The sequence below is a fragment of the Ctenopharyngodon idella genome, chromosome 14 (assembly GCF_019924925.1).
Source record: "Ctenopharyngodon idella isolate HZGC_01 chromosome 14, HZGC01, whole genome shotgun sequence".
Classification (NCBI taxonomy): Eukaryota; Metazoa; Chordata; class Actinopteri; order Cypriniformes; family Xenocyprididae; genus Ctenopharyngodon; species Ctenopharyngodon idella.
Genome location: NC_067233.1, coordinates 28,654,326 through 28,676,790, shown reverse-complemented (window position 1 = coordinate 28,676,790; position 22,465 = coordinate 28,654,326). Strand labels below are relative to the sequence as shown.

The 22,465-nt window shown below is 37.4% G+C and overlaps 1 protein-coding gene across 2 annotated transcripts in view; it reads left to right on the top strand.

The window, feature by feature from the left end:
• nlgn3a (neuroligin 3a) overlaps positions 1-22,465 on the top strand; it is a 233,613-nt gene that overhangs the window by 204,121 nt on the left and 7,027 nt on the right. For both annotated transcript variants that reach the window (XM_051860567.1, XM_051860566.1), the window contains one exon: positions 4,161-4,950. In XM_051860567.1, the coding sequence (XP_051716527.1) occupies positions 4,161-4,950 (790 nt within the window). The remainder of the gene's footprint in view (positions 1-4,160; positions 4,951-22,465) is intronic.

The following is a 22,465-nucleotide window of genomic DNA, read 5'->3' as shown; positions in this document are numbered from 1 at the left end:
CCTACTCAAACAAATTAATTATTTTGAACATTAGGGTTTACAGTCTAACACCAGAACACATTAAAAGGATAGTTCACCCAAAAATAAAAATTCTGTCATCATTTGCTCACCTTCATGTAATTCCAGACTGTGTATGACTGTATTTCATGTAATGAAAGTCATTGGGGTCCAGTGTGGTTTAGATATCTACTTTCTTCTTAAAAATATCTTCTGTTGCATAATTAACATCAGAATACGTATACTGTATTTATATGTTTCTGGCCTAACAACGTATTGCGTATTGAGAGCTCAGAAAAGCATTTGGGACGAGTAAAAGTGCACAGATAGAGTCTTGGCTTCCCGAGCCCCAGGTGGCCATCTTTCATCCCACAAGCCACCCTGTGAATGCTGTGAAGAGAGAGAGTCGATATCCTTGACATCTGCTCCCTCGCCCAGGGAGTCTGGCCACTGTCCTGTCCTGAGATCCTGCAGCAGAGCGAAGAGCTCTGCTATTCACAGCCGCACACACAAATACACATGTGTCAGGTGCTAACAGTATACCAGCATTGCATCTGACAGCACACCACCAGCACATTTCCCCAACCTCTTCAACTGAAGAGCAATTGCAAAAAAATTAAAGGTTACGCAGGTTAGTTGGGTTGGAAATATCACAGCCACCCATCTGCAAGGTGCGAGCCCTGGTTATTTGAACTGCCTTGGACTCTCTTCATCGCTTGGCCTCCAGAAAGTTATCTTTGGGGAAATGAAGAAAGCCTAAGTAGTGGGTAAATTTCCTTAGTGTGCAGTGGGCCAACAAAAGAAAAGCCTTGCTGCGGATCAATTTGTGCAGTCAGGTAAGAAAGTGCCCAGAGGAGGGTGAAGCAGGAAGTCTTCAAGAGAAACAAACCTGGTACGAACACAAAGAAGAAAAAATTACTTTTTTTAGGCCCTGAATGCGCACTAGCCCGGATATATCTTCTGATCATTTTCAAGGCATTCATGATCATTGAACAGTAGTATGTACATGCTAGCTCACTTGAGTCTCTAGCTGTGATGTGTACCACTGCAGAGGAGTGGTAATAGTAATATTGAGCGGTCATTAAGGTGGGAGTGAGGCCAAAACAGTTCTCGCTGCTGGGATGTGTGGTACGTTATGCTACCTACGCACTGCTGAGCCCAGGCTTCTTTGTTGTTGATAAAGAAGGAGTAGGAGTGTAAGTGTAGTTGAAGAATTAGATGCCGTTAGCATGTGCTTATCGCTGATCTAAGCTTTAGAGAGTAGAGGATGCATTGAAGGTTTGGGTATTGACATGTGCGTGTTAAAAAGCGAGTCGTGAATCTCAGCACATTCAGATACACATCTAGACACAAACGTGGGTGTAGATTATAGCTGTGAATGTTTCAGCCGAGTGGATGAAATTGTGTTGCATTCCTCGGCCCATGGCCATCTGTGCCCATGTTTGTGTAATGATTAGGTTTAATCATATTCTGCATTCTGTGTTGCTCTGGCAGATGTGATTATCTGAGATCAATGCAAACAAACTCTGGGAAAATATTTAGACCTAAACAGGTTACGCTGGTTATTAAGGTATTTTAATTAAAGGGTCACATTCTCCAGACAATAACACAAGGCTTCTCATCTTTTTAAATGTGACTTTATAATAAGGTTGTCAATCAGTTACATTATATTGAATGACATACATGGGATACTGATTAATTAATCACAAATAAACTCATATATAAATATTTGCTAAGAAAAGATCATTCACAGACATTGTTTTGGCAGACAAGTAAATCATTAAAAAAGACAAAAGGTGTCTTTAGAATTCAATATGTTGTTTTTTCACTGGCACAGAGTCCACAACAATCCATTTTGTTTAAAAAAAAAAAAAAATGTAGTTAGATGCCATTCGTACAAAACACATTCTTTCATCTGCAGATTTTTTTTAATTAATGGTCTTTGTATATATGAGTCAGACTCGTGTCTTTGGTCAATGTGTTGCGTCATGCTGTTTTTTCAGTGTCTCACTCCATGAGCGTTGTATTTTAAGACACAATGCCAAGTTTAAATATGTTCTCAGCACCTGTGCTTTTTGTTTTCTTCTGTTCAGCTCTGTTTAGCTGTTTTTGACTGCAAGAACACATCATATATGAACAGCAAAAGTTCATTAAAAAAAAGTTCATTTATTTTGCCGTGTTAACCATGAATATAACTGAGCCTAATTAAATCTGATTGGTGGACAGACGTTTGCTGTATCTGAAATCACTCACTCATTCACTGGTTTCTTATAGGGAATACTGTATAGTGCACTATATAGAGAAACAGGAGTGATTTTGTAAACTGAAGAAAATAAAAAGTCATGCTGTTTGGTTGTGAAAAAAATGGTTTGTTCCACTGTTGTGCAAAGATTGAGTCCCCCTGGGGGGTAGCAGGGGGTAGCTTTTTGTCATGCCTAATCAAAAGTCCATCAGGGTATCTTGTTCTTGCTAATCAAAATAGCCTTTCACCTTTCCAGTTATTCTTTTGTAGCAGTTGAATAGAGCTGCATGATTGTGGATTAATTGAGAGTCCTACAGTGGCCGAGAGTGCTCAACGAGCTGCAACTGAAGAAAACATGCAAATAGAGAAAAAATGCCAGCAAATTAATAAAACATATTCATCAGTTTGACAACACATGCTGCAAATACTCACAACGCATAAGATTAAGATGTTGCATGTGTTTTCTTCAGTTGCAGCGTGTTGAGCTCTCTCGGTCACCGTAGAATCACGATTTTTTTTTGTTTCAAACAGAGATCACGATTCTCCCAGCATTCTGAACAGACAGCTAAACAAAATAACATGTAATTTATTAGAAGTTCTGACAAAATGTTAATTGCTGCAGTCTATTTAATATGTTGAATCAATCTGATTTCAGAAATACTCATAAATACATTCATTACTGGACAAATCAGAGTTTTTGAATGTATCTCTTGAATGAATGATTCAATGACACAATTGTTTTATTAACAGTCTCTTGTCACCACCTGGTGGCATAACAATGTAATCGATACAATTGTTATTTGAAGCGCCAAGTTACTTTCAAAAGGTGATTTGCTCTATTTTGATCACTACCACAGTGTTTATATCCGAACTATAATCTTTTATCCCAGTAGTTCTGTGATAATATGGATATTTGTAACACAGAAATAACAATATTGTGTGTTTGAACACTGTTTGTTTAGCTGTTTCATACTGATACATGACAACTGCTCTCTCTCTGGGTCAGCAGAAGTGCCAACGCAGATTTGAATGTTCGCTGTGTGATTTTGTCAAAGGTTTAATAGACAGTCGAATCGTTGTCATTTAGGAATGAGATTGCGTGGGTGTTTGAATCAAGATTGTAATCTTTTAACAATTAATCGTGCAGCTCTACAGTGGTAGCTTGTTGTAGTTGTACTTTATCTTGTTACACACTGTTTGCTGGGTCATGCTAACATCACAGTTTGGAGACCAGGATACCCTGCTGGAAAAAGATAACCAGCTAAACCGGCATAAGCTGGTTGACTGTTCTTAGCTGCACCCAGTCTTGTCAGGTTGGACTGTTGGCTGCTTTTAGAGGGGTTTTGGGCACTTTTCAGATGGTCAGACTGGGAGACCAGTTACTGTAAGACCAGCCAACCAGCTTAGGCTGATTTTCAGCAAGGTAATCAGTAAGCACTAAGCTAGCAGGCAAGCTTAGTGTTAGCTAACACAAAAAAGGAAGTGTTTAATTTGGCCATGTATAGCCTTTTTCAGATTATGTGGTTTATTTCTAAGACATTAATGTGTAATGAGTACCCATAGAAAGTTCTTTCAACAACTACTCCTTTACTCATACTAAATTTAAAACATTAACCCCTGGTTTCACAGACAAGCTAGTCCTAGACTAAAATGCATGATTGAGCTGTTTTAACTGAAAGCAACTTGTACTGATATATCTTAAAATATGTCAGTGCCATTGTTTTGTATGCACACCAGTAATGTTTTTTTCTACTGAATGTTTATAAAAGATATTTAAATATCCTAATCGAACTAAGGCCTAATTCTGGCTTAGGCTAAGCCTTGTCTGTGAAACCGGGCCTAAATTACCAGTCCTTCTTTATAATCATTTATTCCTGATGTGAAAGTTTGTTTAAAATTATTTTTTCTTCTCTTGCTGCAGGACTGTTTCATCGTGCCATAATCCAGAGTGGCTCAGCATTGTCCAGCTGGGCCGTCAACTACCAGCCGGTTAAGTACACAAGGCTGCTGGCAGAGAAAGTGGGATGTAATGTGCTGGACACTTTGGACATGGTAGATTGCCTGAGAAAGAAGAGCGCTCGCGAACTGGTGGAACAAGACATCCAGCCGGCAAGATACCACGTAGCCTTCGGCCCAGTCATTGACGGCGATGTCATTCCCGATGACCCTGAGATCCTGATGGAGCAGGGCGAGTTTCTCAACTATGACATCATGCTGGGTGTCAACCAGGGTGAGGGTCTGCGCTTTGTGGAGAACGTTGTGGACTCTGAAGATGGTGTCTCGGGCAATGATTTTGACTTTTCAGTCTCAGACTTTGTGGACAGTCTGTACGGTTACCCAGAGGGAAAGGATACACTACGAGAAACCATTAAGTTCATGTACACGGACTGGGCAGATAGAGACAACCCTGAGACGCGGCGTAAGACTCTGGTGGCGCTTTTTACTGATCATCAGTGGGTGGAGCCCTCTGTGGTGACGGCAGATCTTCATGCCCGGTATGGGTCACCCACCTACTTCTACGCCTTCTACCACCACTGCCAGAGCCTGATGAAGCCTGCTTGGTCAGACGCGGCCCACGGAGACGAGGTGCCCTACGTCTTTGGTATTCCCATGATTGGTCCGACCGACCTCTTCCCCTGCAACTTCTCCAAGAATGATGTCATGCTCAGTGCTGTTGTTATGACCTACTGGACAAACTTTGCCAAAACCGGGTAAGTGCGTACATTACAACATGCAAAGTCTGGGGCAAACTCTAGTGCCCATATTTTGCTCATTTACAAGTTCATACTTTTATTTTTGGGGTGTGCTCCAGTTTGTTGCGATTGGATAACCGTTTAGAGTTGTGTTGAAAATGTAAAAGCCCTTACCATAATCATGTTTCAGCTCCCGAGTCCCATGAGCAGCTGTAAACAGTATGATATCTATGGTAACTCTGGCATCAGTAGTGGAAGTCCATACAATGTTTTTAGCACTTGCAGTGAAAAATTATTATTTAATTATTTAATACCATGATATCAGAATGGAGGGCTGCCCTCGACTAAAGATTTTTCTAGTCGACTAGTAGTCGTTCATGGTTTATATTAATAAACCATATAAATCATAATAATGAGCCTATATATAATACATAGCCTAATCAGCGCTCAAACGCACGCAAAACTCGCATCAGCCCACTGGCAAAAGTAATGATTATGAATGTTTATAAGCCATATTTGAGGTTGATGAATGATAGGCGAATGTATGGATTTCCTGCCGTTAATGACTAAAAACTTCTCTGGATTTTTTTTCTGCGACTAACAGACTAATAAAATTTTGGTCGACTAAGCCTCTTCTAGACTAACGATTAATCGACCATTTAGGGGACAGCCCTACCAATAATGCCAATAATCGACCACTAAATCAGAATAAACAATTCTGATATATATGTACCACTAATGTGCAACTGAAAAAAACATACATTGTAAGTACCACTCATTGAGTATGTCGGTTGTTGTTTGCCTTGAGGAAAATCTGTTACTGAGTAGCATTGTTTACAACATACTGTATGAATGGGACTTGAAACCCCATGCAGAGAATTATCTGTGGAACTTATCGCATTTCTGCCCCTCAGCAATATCGATCAAAACCCCTCTTTTCAGTTGATCACTGCCACCCCAGGTGACCACATCCCCAACAACGCCTCCTCCCTCGCTCCCCCCTCTCCTTCCTGCTCAATCCTGCCCAGAGCACAAAGCATTATAGATCTGTATGAGGAGTGCTTGTAATCAGCTCTAACAACACAAATCTAATTTGACAACTGCTGTTACTGACAAAAATTGATTGGTCATGCTGCTGCTTCTCCACTTTTACCAGTCACAATAAAAATGACACCCCTTGACTTTTAGAAATCATTCTTAACTGTTAAGGGCACACTAGGTGTAGCTAAAAATAACATACACAAAGTGGAAATGCTAATGGCGAACAGGTACCGCAGGCTATTTTTTTTACACTGAATGCTCAATGCAACATTCCGCAAGCGTATCAGAGAACTTTTCAGCACAACATCTGTCCAGAAAATGTCAAATTAGCTCAAGGGCATTTGGACATTTGTATGCTAAACTCTGATTTTCCCCCATAGGGTAATAACTTTCTCAGTTAGACTGCCAGATTTTCTCTGAAATTGTTTGTCTAGTGCAGTTTGTTATTTCTGCGTTGATGTATTTCCTATTAGGGCTGAGTGGATTTTAATTGATACTGATTTTAATATTATTGATATTGTTCCTTAAATCCCAAAATTGATCTTTTAGTCTATGCCGTTTTAAGCTGATGCATGAACAAAACGCACCTTCCAATACACATCACAATAAATTTTGTGCTTTGTTACTTTCAATATTAAACAGTCTCAGTTTTTAAATTGTCAATTTTGACGCTTTTAATGTGGCGTGACAGATCGCTGTGTCACGTGAACCGATCATCTCTTCCTCTTTACTACTAGTTACAGCACGAAATAAACATGAATGAATATCAGAAGGTATGTTGAAAGATACAGTACTTACTGAAATGTATCATGTCTCATGTTTCATTGTTTCAACCGTGGAAAGAAGTCAATAAAACAGCTTGTAAACAATGTCACATAATGTTATATTTACCTGAGAAAAGCCATTTAATGCCCAAAGCTTGTTAGTTAGCTAGGTAAATAACTCTATATTGGAGCATTTTGCTAAATAAATGCATTATATTACACTTTATTTATATTTGTACTGTTAGTGATATATGTATGTTTGAATGAATCTGTCATGAAAACAAGTTATGACAGCCACTGTTTAAATGATTGTTTTTCAACAACTAATTGGTGTACAAACATAATTATAGGCCTATCATTAAATATTAAAAAAATCTGCCTTGCGTACAGTTTTAAATGTTTATATACTTTTTATATTTCAGTGTTGATTATATCTAAAAATAAATAGATAGTGGATTTAACCTTTTAATATAATAGTAATGTACCAACTGACGGGATTCCCTATATAGTTTAGAGCTTTAGTTGAGAGATTTTGTTTCCTCTGGCATGTATTATACCTGATATATTGCAATCGAATCATAAAATCTGTACAAAACCCTGTATTATGTCTTATACTAAAACAGGAAACAGGCTCATTTCTTCTTAAAATAGCCAAGAGTTTATGCCATGGCCTGATCAAATCACACTTGACTTGTACCATGGATGAAAACAATAAAGATACATTCAAAACAAACTTTTTTTTGCAACCACTTGATGGTTAGAAAAGGAAATAAAGCACAAAGGAAATAAATCACTAGCTACTTTCTTCTGATTGTCAAAGACAGATGGTGTTTTCAATTTACGGGACGAGAACATTCTCATTCTATTGGACAAAAAAAAAAACACAAGCCTGCAAGATGAGTCATCAATATTTTGGTCCATTTTGTCATAAGAGAAAGACTAATTTGTAAATTTCTATATCTGTTAATGTGCGGTATTAGTGTACATTGTACATTTTAATCCATTATCATATCGATGACCTCAAAGGTAATTTCCAATTTACAAAATTTCCAGATTCTAATTTCAATTTTATAGTGTCTTGAACATATTTTAATGTAAAGATAAACCCATCCCCTATATCTAGCTTTAAAAACACACCGTCCATAAAATAATCAGCCAGCACATTTTAAAAGCATCCTCTCAGAAATACTATTATGTAAAGATTATTTATTACATGACAAAGAGTGTATCCTCTTGCAGTCATTCATCTAATGGCTTTCAATAGAACTGGCATTATAGAATCAGTTTCAGGCACTACTGGTGTGCTGAGTTTCGGATATTGCAGCCCATAGAGTTGCTGTATTGTGAGGAGCGGATTATATAGGATACTGCTTAGCAGTCGGCTTGTACAGAACAAAGGATTAGATGCAAGGATAATGAACCTCTCAATCGCATAAAATATACACAAATCATTATTTCCATCTTAACTAGCAAATTCTCTGGTTTAGTCCTGATGCATGCTGGGATACAGCCAGAAATGTGCACTACAGCATGTGAAGTGTGCTTACAGCTTCTCCGTGTGATGACCTAGATAGCGTTCCCTGGCATTTCTCTAAATTGGACACTTGTACCTGAGCCGGATACATACGTAAATATGGAACCTAGAGTGGACTAGGTGAACATTACATTAAGCTTGTGCCGCTTAATGTCAACAGCATGTATCATTCCCCAAAGCTAAATTCTTCTTTCCGCTTCATGGTGCTTACAAGCAGTGTTTTTCCCCCTGCAGTTGGAATACAACATAAAAACAACCATTAACTGTGAAATCTGGGTAGAAAGGCATGTTTGACAAAAGACTAGGGTAAGTGAAGTGACAAAGTAACAAATGTTCCCTTATTGGATGCCAAGCCTGAGTATGAGTCCCACATATAGGCTAATAGATACAGTATATATTCTCCATAAATATGTGTAGACTATTTGGGTCAATCTGCAGTAAGTATTGCAGCCCAAGCAATGTCATAAATAAAGTAATAGACTATAACAATACATAATAAACTGAATATTATATTATATTATATTATATTATATTATATTATATTATATTATAATATAATATAATATATTATAAAAAAACATAAATACACATATTAAAATCACTGTATTAAAAGATATGTATTATATTAAAGTGTTATAAATCTGACGTTAAAACCTGTGCCAGTTAAATATGCGGATGATCTGTGGTGGCGACCCCTAATAGGAGCAGCTGGAAGTGTGAGAGATATTAAAATGTTATATAATTATCATTAAAACTATTAGCTAATAGAAAAAAATACAATTTTAAAATATTAATATAAAAAAACTTCAGTAGATCCTGAAAAATCTGCATGTCCACAGCCACACTTTTTATATTTGATGACATAATTTTTTAATTTCACATGAAAGAAAAATTATCCTGATTTTTATGAATAATATTTGTTCAGGAATTCAATATCTATGCCAATGTCTATATCTCTTTTGAAACCTAAACAGTAATACGTTTTTGAAATGTCTTCTATATGAAGGGGGTTTTACAAACATATGGTGCACTCTTAAAAATATGTTCCAAAAAGGAATTTTCTATAGAAACTTTAAGTGAAAGGTTCTTAAAAGAACCATTTTGGAAGAACATGGTTAAAAATCTATAGAACCCTTTTCCAATATAAAGAGCCTTTTGTAGAAAGGAAATGTTCCATGGATGTTAAAGTGCCCCTATTATGCCTTTTTTAAGGTTGCTAATATTGTTTTGGGAGTCTCCTACAACAGGTTTACATGCATGCTAGGTCAAAAAACACTTTCGTTTTCTCATAATATACATTTAATTTCACCTCAGTTCACCAAAGATTGGTAAACAATTCGTTTGAAGCAGTTCAATGAATCAGTCTCTCTAAACCCCTCCTTTCCGTGAGCCTACACTGCTCTGATTGGTCAGATGGCCCAATCCTTTGTGATTGGTCTACTGCGTGCACCGCGCGCCCATTGCCATAACTGAATGACAGCTATCAATTCGCAAGACATTGTATACAATGTATGGACAGAAAAGATAGCATCAATTTTACCTTATCAGTTCGAGCCCGAGTCCGACGATGAAACGTCTGAAGTAGTCAATTAACCAGAAACTGATTCGCAATCACAACTGGAGTTTGACGTTTCTATATGGTAAGTGTCACCTTAGTTATTTATTTATAAGATATCTATACATTTAGGCCAGATGTGTACACAGATTTTTTCGTCATAACTATTAACAAAGTATATCATTGTTTGACATCACAGTGAGTGTTTACCGTTTACAGAGTGAATACTTCAACTAGTTAGTGCGGACTAGCATCTTAACATCGTATTACAATACAGATAGAGCTCCACTCTACTGTAATAATAAAAGCGCAGAGGAAAAAAACAGTTTGTTTTACAGTTATGTAAGCAAACCGAGCCCACAGTTATGTTGTAAACTCCCACGTTAGCCGAGCACAAACATGAATAGCTGATAATGCATTACACTTTGTAAACAAAAGTCGTGCTCCATCCTTGATCATTACTCCAAGTAATAAGACTGCATTAATCGACACATTTTTAGATAATATTGGCCCCACATCTGAATAGCAGAACTACAAAAACATGAGTTAGCTGGTTAGCAGGAGACAGACTAGGGTGTACATTACACAACATAACATAAAAAATTACGATTCTTGAACGATCGCTAGAAAATATAAACATCGATTGTTAATCATACCTACAGGATGAGATTCGGGGGAGCAAGCTGGTCCAAATAAACTGGTCATTGATCCATATTTTAAGACCAAGCGTTTTGTGAATCCAGCATTAAACTCCCCGAGGTTTGAGAAGCAGTCATCAGTAAAATGACGGGAGCACATCAAAAGATTGTACTGCTGTGGTATTGTTGAAAAAATGAATTTTCCCTGGCGTCTGCGCGTGCAATAAGTGGGCAGGCAATATGCTAATGTTTCGTTGTGACGTCACAACGAAACGGCTTGAGATTCGTTTTAGTGCTGGGCGGTTTGACCAAAAATCTCTATCACGGTTATTCTTTTAAGATTCTAACGGTTTCACGGTATGTCACTGCTTTTTGCACTGGACCTTTATTTTGGCATAGTTTACTGTCAGGAGTACAGGGAATATATTATATAAACATTGTAAGGACAATTAAAAATTAATTGTAATCAAATCAGTTCACAGAACTAGTCTGTATCGATATCTGATTCATTGTACAGCCCGACTTTTGATTTATTCATCCAAAAATTCCCAAATTCTGTGATGTTCAGCTTTATACAGTAAGTTCCATTTGTGACTGGATTCCGTGAATTCATCCATGTTTTCTGCATCGCTGAAATCATATGGCTCTACAGTATTAAATGCAGTATTACAGTATCTATGCAGTATTAAAGAGAGATCGTTTTGTGAGTTATTTATTGTCGTGTTATAAAGTTGTTTCCATTGGTGTAAGAAGGGTATGCAGTTAACAGAAGTCCGCGCTCTATGCGCTCTACATAGCACTTCATGGCCATTGAATAGATACAGCAGCTGTTTCAGCTACACACCGGTATGGCGGTTTTTGAAAAATATATATCGGTCTCGAAATTGAAACCGGTATACCATAAGAACCGGTATACCGCCCAGCACTAATTTGTTTTACAAACGACTCGTTTAATTGACTCAGAGTCGACTCTTACTTTTGAGAGACAATAACTTTATATACGGTGCACTTTCAGATTTAAAACTTTGCAGTTTTACTTAGAGTTATGTTACACACTACATGAAAGGAAATTTTCAAAAATCCATAATAGGGGCACTTTAAAGGTAATTCATAGAAACCATAGATGCCATAGTTAAAGAACCTTTATTTTTAAGACTGTGAGTCTGACAGCTCTAAGGTGTACATATTTCACAATTCAACAAGTCTTTTTGATGAAAAATCCACTTAATATAGACATTCGATCTGTCTTTGGGACAATTATTAAAAATCATTAGGCTCTGAAATGAATGGAAGAATAGTGGTAAAATGCTGCCAAATGTAGTACCATTAAATTGAATTCGAATCTCTAAGGCTTTTTAGACATTTTCTCAGCTGGTTTTTAACAGTAAACGTGTAATAAATTAGCACCCTAATTAATTTCTCAAGTGTTAACAGTGGCCATTGGTCCTGCAGAAGAACAAAAGCATCCAAGAACCTTCTTCACACTTGATAACTGAATTGTTGGTGCATATCGCCTTTGTTCAGGCTACAAATGGACCTCAAATGCTGCCGTCTGCATTTCTATAGAGATTGTAGCGTTAGCATTTGATGGACAGGGGCTGTTTCCTCTGTATTCTTCTACTGTGTCATTCAGCCTCCAGTCAAACAGCCCATGCTGTGCTGAGCCAGAGACATCGCTGAGCAGAATACTGTTGTGCTTTTCCTTTTGCCCTCCTCTTTTTTCTGCATCTCCCTTCATGCTTTCTTGTAACAAGAACACAAGCCACTCTCAGAAATGCTAAGGCCTGCTGGGATGAATCCAGATATTTCTGTTTGAAAAGCCCATGTTTTTTTATGATGCTGTCCCTTGCGGAGACATTCGCTATTCCACCCCAAGAATAAAACATGATTAATCAATAATCAATAAGCCATGATTAATAAATAAGATTTAGCTGCGCACATGCCAGCTCGACTGTAATCGCTCAATGATTTGACAGCCTGCATTTCGTGTTTTATCGACGTATTTATATTGACGTCTGTCTTATTGAAATTCTGTTGCCTGTACCTCATCTGAATGGCAAACAGATGCTCATTAACTCATACTGTCTTGTTGTATCTGCCTCGTGATTGTGAAAACAAAAATAATAATTTCAATGCTGCATGTTAATGAGCAGTTTCCCTTACCGATACACCCAGACGGAAATGGAGTCTCTTGAACATCAGTTGACCCTGCACCCAATCTCTTTCTGTGGCTTTGAGCTAAATTGCTTCCCGCATCCGCTTGTTTTGTCTTTCCTTAGACTACTGCGAGTCCACTCAGGAATTAAAAGGGATTGTGTTCGGTTTGTGTAACAGTCTCACAGCCCTCTCAATTAAGTCTAGCACTTTATATCGTAGGACAGGGGTTTTCAGTTCTGGCCCTTGAGATCCACTTTCCTGCAGAGTTTACCTCCAACTCTGATTAAACTCTAAATGCAACTTTCTAGTAATCCTGAAGACCCTGATTAGCTTGTTCAGGTGTGTTTGTTTGGGATTGGAGCTAAACTCCGCAGGAAAGTTGACCTTGAGGGCCAGAGTTGAGAACCCCTGCTGTATCTCACAGATATGCAGATTTGCTTTAGAAAACGTAAGGAAGCTGCATAGGATCTTGAGGTGCTCTGGATGCCCATGATGAAGAGGCCGTGCTGCATGTTGAATGTAATGAGCACCATCAGAGGAGAGCCGAGAGATCAGAGCCGGACAGCAGGCAGGACACATGTTGACCATCACCCACCCGATCAATAGCAGTCATAATGAAGAGTGCACAGGGGCCTCCAGCTACCCATATTACTTCAAAATCATTGCCTTCTTTTTGGGTTACTGATGGAAAATCTCCCTGACAGTGATGTAGAAGTGCTAATACATTTCAAGATTGTTTTATTTTGTGTTATGGTTCAGTATTTGAGCCTAATTTTTAAAATAAATAAACAAATATACACTTTTTAGTGTTGATTGGTAAGGGTGTGCGATATTGACAAAAAAATATCTTGACCTATTCTGGGATTTTGTCGATGATCAGATGTTATTTTGCTGAGTATGTGTTATGGTGCTGGTATCTTGGCAGGTTTAGAACTGCCGTAGACAGCTGACTCCTAAAGTTTTTGTTGTTCTTCATATTCTGTGCAGTAGTTAGTTCACAGCAGAAATTAAATTTTCAAATAAGTTCACATTGATTTTTACCGTTTATCTGCATTTAACCATTTTTACCATTTTTTTCTTACCTAATTAAATGTAGCCTATGCATCATTTATTATGTCAAATTATTACATTTAATCAATATATTCAATTAGAATAATAAGATACTATGGGACTTTTAGCAATTAAATGAAATCAGTATCAACTAAATCTGTCTCTGCAATGAGAAAACACTGAAGTATAATTTAGACTGTTTAATGCAGCTCAGAGGTGACATAAATACATTTAACCTGCAGTTTACAAATGCATAAACAATGTTTTGATGTTTAAAAAAAAATGTTGATATGAAATGATTTTAAAATCAAAAAGATAGTTTAAATATGAAACTAAAACCACCAGTAGGTAGCAGCATGTCACTGTTAATGAGTGAATAATTAGCCCCTTTCACATAGAAATTCCAGAAAATACCCTGATAATGTGTCCCAGGATTTGTCCCAGGATCGTTTGATTTTGGTTCATTCACACTGCCAGTGATTTTCTGGAAACTGTGCGTGCATTCACACACATCCCGTAAAGATCCTGTAAAGACACGTGACATCGACGTGATGTGTAATGTCTCCACAGCGTCTTAAGTTTGCTTATGATCTGCGATTATGCTTGTGCATTTGTTTCTTCTGATTCAATCATAAACTAGGGTTGAAGGGTTAGTTCACCCAAAAATTAAAATTCTGTCATTAATTACTCACCCTCATGTCGTTTCACACCCGTAAGACCTTCGTTTATCTTCGGAACACAAATTAAGATATTTTTGATAAAATCCGATGGCTCAGTGAGGCCTCCATTGACAGCAAGATAATTAACTCTTTCAAATGCCCAGAAAGCTACTAAAGACACATTCATGAAGCTGTGTTTTGAAATTGCCCATCACTAGATATTGTTGAATAAAGTCGTTATTTTGTTTTTTTGAAGTAAAGTATTCTCGTCGCTTCATAACATTAAGGTTGAACCACTGTAGGCAACTAATGTCATTTCTATTTATTTTTTAAATATGTTTGTAATTACACATTTGTAATGAAGTTTCAATTTAGTAGATTTAAAATGTATTAACTTGAAATGTAATATCGAACACGCTCCAGTTCAAATTATATTCAAGTACTTTACAGTGCTTTACTATGTTAGTCAATGCAACAAAATAAGTGTACTTTAAAGCATGACAAAGATTATTAAACATAATGATTTAAAATGTACTTTAAAGTAAAACTTTAATTTGACATTTTTACAAAGCATTCTTTATTTACTAATTTTACAAAGCATACATAGTCATGAAAATGTCCTTTTATTTCATTAACATTATATTATCTGCAAGTACAGCTTTTAAAAATATACTTTTAAGATTTGATGTAAACTACAAGTGCACATTCAATACAATTAAATGCACTTACTTTTCACAAGTGAGTCATTGAATCATTCACTCAACCAATTTATTCAAAAATACTGATTCAATGAGGAATGGGAAAAAAAAACATAATTGTGTATTGCTTAGAGACACATTTGATCCTGCTTTGACTTTGTTTGGAACTGTTTTTGTTGGCAGAGCAAAAATAGGCAGGTGGTAATTTAAGTAATTGAAAATATTATGTCTAAAATATTCCTTAATATCAATTTTATTAAAGTGTATAAATTCAATATAGAAGCAATATCACACTAACAAACATGCTTTTACTCTAAATATCATCATCTATTCACATCCCTAAATGTAAGTATGAGTAATAGTAGCCTTATCAAACAACACTAATTATCTTTTTTCTTGTTATGTGAGGAATTGAGAAGTTATGTGGAGCTGAACATTACCCAGCCACTGTGTATCTAAAAAATTCTTTAAACAACAGCAGTTTAAACTATTTAGCCTTAACAGCAAGGTTCTTTGAAAGCATTTTCTCTCTGTCATGCTGTTTTATGTTATATATTCTGTTATATGTTATATGTCCGCTGACCTTGAGAACAGCAAAGAAAGATAAGAAAAACTCTAAATGTACCACTGCATCTTTCAAAAGCAACGCCAGTTGTGTGGACCTTGAAATGTACCGTAAGATGAAAAACCACACGAAGCAGCACACTCTATCTCCTGTACTTATAAATAACCCCTATATAGAAAACTTTAAAATTAAAAGTACATACACTACCTTAAGTTAGAATCAGTGCTATTCAGTTGAAGATGGAGTTTTCATTGAAATAAGTGACCCTGACCAAAGTACTCTAAGACACTGAAGTGGAAACTGAGGCTTTTATGTTGTGCCATCGAATTTGGTGTCTCTATGTCCACAATCATCCAAGCGCTGCAAATTAGACTGATGAATAACCAATGCAGCCCCATCGAATTAACTCTGACTCTCTTTCACCTTGTCATATTCATCAGATTTATTCTGCTATGAAAAGACCTTTCTATAAAAAGACATATGATTTTTTTCATTCATTTTGCATGGCTTTTTCCAAAAGCAAAACCTTCTTTCTCTTTCTTTCTTTCTTTCTTTCTTGTATCTCTAGACTCTATGGCATTCTGGCCTCTTGACAGTCTGTATGAAAGTCTTAGATCTAGATTTTTTTTTTTTTTTTTTGTCATCCAATTTATTGTTTGTCAAGTAAAAATGTTAAGCCTCCTCAAAAAACAAAAAGAAAAACACATGACTTAAGGTTTCATTAATTTCCATATATAAAGGGGAAATGGTAAAATGCAAGCAGTAAAGTTTAATACTATGGGGTTTAGAAGTATGAACAATGAGCCTTAGCAAGCACCACTAATTAAAATACTAATTAAATGACCATTAACAGTGGAATTTTGTCCAGACTTAATTTGCTACTATTGCACTGCTAAGGTCGGATTCTTTGACGAAAATATCTTCAGACAGACCTCTCCCTTTGGTGTTAGGATGGTGTTTAGGAAGTCCAGCCTAGTTTCAGAATCTCAATGGTCGTAGAGTCGTTTCCTCTCAGGGCCTGAGATCTGAATGAGTAACGTTGATCGAGGCTGAAGTACTGCTTCACTGGGCAAGCCCAAGTGGCCTGAACCAGAGAAACATTCGAGCGGTTTAGGAACCGATTTGAGTGGGCGACCTGACAGAACGCTGTCAGCTAATTCACTGCCTCCATCTGCACACACACTACCCAGATTGTGGGTTAGTGGAATGATCAGGGCACCAGCTCGTTCATTGGGGAATGAAAACACTTATTATACATTATTTATATTAACATGGTTACCTACTGAAACAAGGACACTAGACTGGACTTTGGCTTTTATAATCCTTAAGCAGAAGTTTATTAACTCTTACCCTGCCATTGACAGACCCAGGTGAAAAAAAGTACACTTCCATAACGTACTCTATTTTCGCGCACTAATTTTGTACTTAATATAATAAAATTCTTCTTTAGTACTTCTTAAGGCTGATTTATACTTCTGGGTTGGACCTGCGACAGAGCCTTTGCGCCGTAGGCTATGCGTCTCTTTTCATTTATACTTCTGCGTTGTTGTCTGCGTCGACGTGCATGCAGACCACTAGTAGACAGTGTCCGCAGTCATGTTGAGTATCAAGGCAAAAGCCGAAGAAGAAGCAGCTTGTCATGTACGTTGTCAGAGAAGCTTACAAATAGAAGCGGCAGAGAAGTGGCAAATAGGTAACAACTTCTGTTGCAGTATGACTGCATGTGTCCCCTGAAACAGAGCATTTTTTCATTCCTATGGAAGTTGTAAAGGCTCGCTCTTCTCCGATTGCTCCGTGCCAGTTTTTTTGACCTGAGGGAGGGGTTCTAGCAGACCAATCACAGCGCTTGCGGTCCTCGTAGAATTGACGCATTGTTACATTTTTGAAGAGGTGCGTGTCAGGCTACGTCGTAGGCTACGCGTGGTACACACATAAATCAGCCTTTAAGATAATCTTAAGAACATCTAGCACAGTTGAGTACACTTAGGTGGTTTTAAGATTACCTTAAGAAGTACTAAAGAAGAATTTTTAGTATATTAAGTACAAAATTAATGTGTGAAAATAGAGCACTTTAAGTACATTATGGAAGTGTACTTTTTTTCACCTGGGGAATTTTCTGGCTTTCTGTGTTTTCACTGTTATACAGAGGGGGCGCTATTACAAATCTTCTAATAGAGTACAGAATCTCTGGATCAAAACTCATGCAAAAAAGGAGCAGAAACAAGCTAATGTGTTCATAAAATACAACATTTTCGTACAAAATTCAAAATGGCCGATATGGGAAAATTGGCTATCATTCGACTCGGCATGATGCCCTGAATCTAACGAGACCACGTTTCTTTTTTTCAGAAGTTATAAGCAAAAATAGCCATTTTTTGTATCTCCGGACCAGTAGGTGGTGCTGTGCCGAAACGCTGCATGTTGCCTCTGATCATGCTTGTGATGACATGTGCCAAGTTTGGTCTGAATACGATAAAGTGTTCTGGAGATATAGCCTCTAATCTGATTTGGCGAGCTTTTCGTCAAATTCATTTGTGCAGTTTTCGAGAATGCATGGTTCTATCAAAAATCTTTTTGTCAGCATGGTCTCAGTATGCTCTGCTTCAATTGTCTTGAGCCAAGGAATCAGAGGAAAAAAAGAATTTTGTTTCTAGCCCTTATGATTCAAAAGTTATTAGCATAAACATGAGTGAAATTTTGAACAGGTGGTGGCGCTAGAGGGATTGACTTAGAGACTCCAAATCTGCTATGGACACAATTGAGACTGGCCTCTATCAGTGTGCCAAATTCAGTGCTTGGCCCCTAATAATAATAATAATAATAATGACAAAAACACACAACAAAATTGTTAAAACTTTACCTAAATTTAAAATGAAAACAGATAATATAAAAATAAAAACCAAGTCAAAATATGAATAAAAACTATAATAGTGTCTCAACTGACCGTTCGCAAAGACCCGCCTCCTATAGTTACTGTTGCTATGTCTGACAAGCCATGCCGCTCTCACACCACACATCATGTTCTCACGTAGTCAAAAATACATTGCAGAGCAGGTTACTTTTGATGTGAAACAAAGTTTCAAATTTTGTCATTTTTAAAGACATTTAAACCGTTTTGTGGCTCTTTAATGTGTTGTGACAGATCGCTGTAGTGCCTCAGATCAAGCGACTCATGAACCGATCATCTCTTCTTACTAGTTAATTTATATCATCAAATAAACAATAATGAACCAGATTTCAACCACAGAAAGACGTCAGTACATATCATTTTTCAAGTTCAAGTCCACCAACGTTAATCTACTAACTCCCCTGACTGCTTTGTCGGACAAAATGGCGGATTCGGCGTTATGATTTGTTAGATCGCCTGTCAATCAAACTACTGGAGAAGGGTCAATTATACTAAAATAGCAACAAATCCAAACTCACAGGCAAAACATGCAAGAGGTCGGTAACATAACCAAAACGTATACTAAGTATAAACACCCATAACTGTAGGATAAATGAGACTTCACTAACGTTGAATGACTGCTTTATATCAGATTCCTTTCCCTCGGGGAGCCTTCAAGGTTAACAGAAAGAAACATAACGCTGCAGTACACTGGCAAGGAGACGATAGGCCTTTTTTAATGGATGTCAATTGAGAAGAGGTTTCAGTACACTGAATTAACTGCTTTTGTAAGGAAACAGCTAATCACAATCTACAATATGTTTTCCAGTAATCATTAATTTTGTATTTATCTATTTTTGGAGTTTTCAACTAAAAATGCTGTTTTATAAGAAATCACAGACAATTTTGTGACAGGTAGGATTCAGTGTACGGCACTTCTCATTAATTTCTCTAATATTCACAAGCATGATTGACTGTCGTACAAACTTGACAGCGATTCAATGATGTTAAGGCTATAATGTAAGCATTCCGCTTTCTCTCTTATCATCTGCAAGCTCGCATTCACATCTGTCTCCATCAAAGCACTGGGTGTATAAAGGAGTGCCAAGCATGTTGTCCTCAGAAGCATCATTGTTGTTGCATTAGTTCATTTTAATCTGAATCGGGCAACACCTAGAACACAAAAAAATGAAGCGTTTGTGAAAATGAAAACAGAAAATGATCGTTTTCACAAATATTTGAACTTTTTTGCAAACGTCATTAGCTAACCTCCATGAACATAATGGCTATGTTCAGACTGCCAGCAAAAAAAAAAAAAAAAGATTTTTTTTGCATATTCAGATTTTATCCAGATGGGTTTTTAAAAGTCTGGACAGTGCAAAAAAAGAAAAGAAAAAAAAAAAACACATGAAATCAGATTTTTTCAAATCTGATTCAAACCACATTTGGAGGTGGTTTAAAATGCGATTCAATCCAATATTTACAGATGCGTCTCAGTCTGGACGTTCTGGCTGCTCAAATTGGATTTCAAATTGTCTTTTGCATCACTCTTAACGTGACACACAACTATAATGTCAAAACCGGAGACAGAAACACCATACCCCAGTGAAGCCGGCCATATCTACAGCACTGAACATCACAATATATACCATTCTTATCCATTTCTTGTGCGACGGATGAGCACCGCAACTCGACAGGGCGCTTATTTGGAGAGCGAGATGAGGCTGCTCCATTTTTCCTGCATCCGTTTTGAAAGCCTCGTCACATACAAGCAACCCACGCAGATATGTTGGTTGTGTCTGGACACGCAAATCTTATTTGATCACTTGCAATTAATAGTACGGACAGTCTGCCTAAAAAGATCTGATTTGAGAAAAAACCTGATTTGCATGCAGTCTGAACATGTGATGTAATGTGACATAAAAGATCTGAAAATGCTTAATGCATTTCATGACCTCTTTAAAGGGATAGTTCACCCAGAAATGAAAATTTGATGTTTATCTGCTTACCCCCAGGGCATCCAAGATGTAGGTGACTTTGTTTCTTCAGTAGAACACAAATAATGATTTTTAACTCCAACCGTTGCGGTCTGTCAGTCATATAATGCATTGAAACGGTAACACCATCTATGAGAATAAAAAAAAACACGCACAAACAAATCCAAATTAAACCCTGCAGCTCGTGACGACACATTGATGTCCTAAGACACGAAACGATCGAAACGATCATCTTGCGCATCTGGTTGGTGAGGTCTGAACGCACAACGGAAGTGATGTCTCGCGCCTATACTTCAATGAGTGCGAGACATCATTTCCTTTGTCAGAGCGCATTCAGTCATTTGTGTTCTACTGAAGTAACAAAGTCACCTACATCTTGGATGCCCTGGGGGTAAGCAGATAAACATCAAATTTTCATTTTTTGGTGAACTATCCCTTTAAGTGTGAGCAATAGCAGTAGTGCTGTCTGCTAGCATTAAAGGCCAACATCACTAATTATTCATCTTCACCTACATCAACACACTATATCTTGAGCTAAACCCTTACGTGTGAAACACCCACACAAAATTTGTCATCGCTGCAGATCAATAACCTCTGTAAAAACATAAAACATCACAACTGACCTCAAATCACCAGTCAGTGGCATCGCAAACCCAGCCTCTGCATTTGACATGCACAAATGTGCTGCGTCATCCAAGCTGTTTGATTGACCATTATGAGAATGTGTGGTGATATTGAGATGCTCGCATTTCCTATTAACCGAGAATGCCCCAGGTACACTGACTGCGACTCGCATGCCACGCAGCAAGAATTCATACACGCTGCGCGGCTGCGGCTTCATTGATGTCCTGTTCTGTGGTATGTTGCACCGTGGCAGATCAATATGACCTTACCTCTGCTGTCTGCTTCTTTGAAACTTAATTACTGATATTCAGCTACAAAGTCATCATGCTCCGGCTGCCAATATTCATTGGGGATCATTACCAGCCTAATAAAACCGGTTATTTATCGGCTGCTGAGCTGACATTCAACCTATCTCCATTTACTTCTCTGCTCGCAGAGGCACAAAAAAACATGAAAGTGTGAGATTTCTCTTTAAAGCTCTGTTTTTCTTCCCTCTCAGATGTACATGCTCTTTTGCACAGGTGTCACAGCATAGACCAGTGACTCTCCAACTGTTGTACATAACACGACTCTGGATATCTGTAACTATGCAAAAAATTATTTTTTATAAATTTTTGTTTTTCTGTCTCATTTCTGATCTATATATAATGTTAATATAATAATGTAACCACTTTGACACGAGCAGTTCTAGACAGACGGGGAAGTTTTACGATCAAATTTAAAAATGTATTTAATATTAATGTGTTTGAACTGAACTGCAAAATTTGCATAATAACATATAGAATTACATTGTCATCTTTTCAGAATGTTTTTATAGTGCTGTATTTTCTGACAGGACTCTTCCACAGATAATGCAAAGGTAGTACTTGGCTTAAAAGGTTTCAGAACCACTGGCAGACAGTGCAATATTAAACAACATCTTTCTTGACGTGTCACTTTTCATGCACTGTGAATTACAGAACATTACTGACAGGTGACTTGCTCGAGGGCATACCAGTGATATCTGTTACCATTTACTTCATGGGTTGTCTCTTCATTAGATCAAGTCTGCAACATTGTTACAATCTCATCTTCCGGTATTTTATCACAGATGAGGGGTCAAGGTTTGGCTGGTTAGCATGGCCCTGTTAACCCTTGGTTGTTGAACTAAGCCATGTGGCTGCAAAAATCATATTTCTCTATTGATGGTCATTCAAAAGTATGACTTTTTTGTGTATTTCTGATTAAATCATTTGTTTTTCAACCAAATATCGTAAGTATTTCATTAGGCTATTTCATAGTGTATGTTTTACCACTGCATAATCTTTGAATATCTCTTAAAAACTCTGGATAGTCACTAGTGGAGCAACAAGATAAGTAGATGT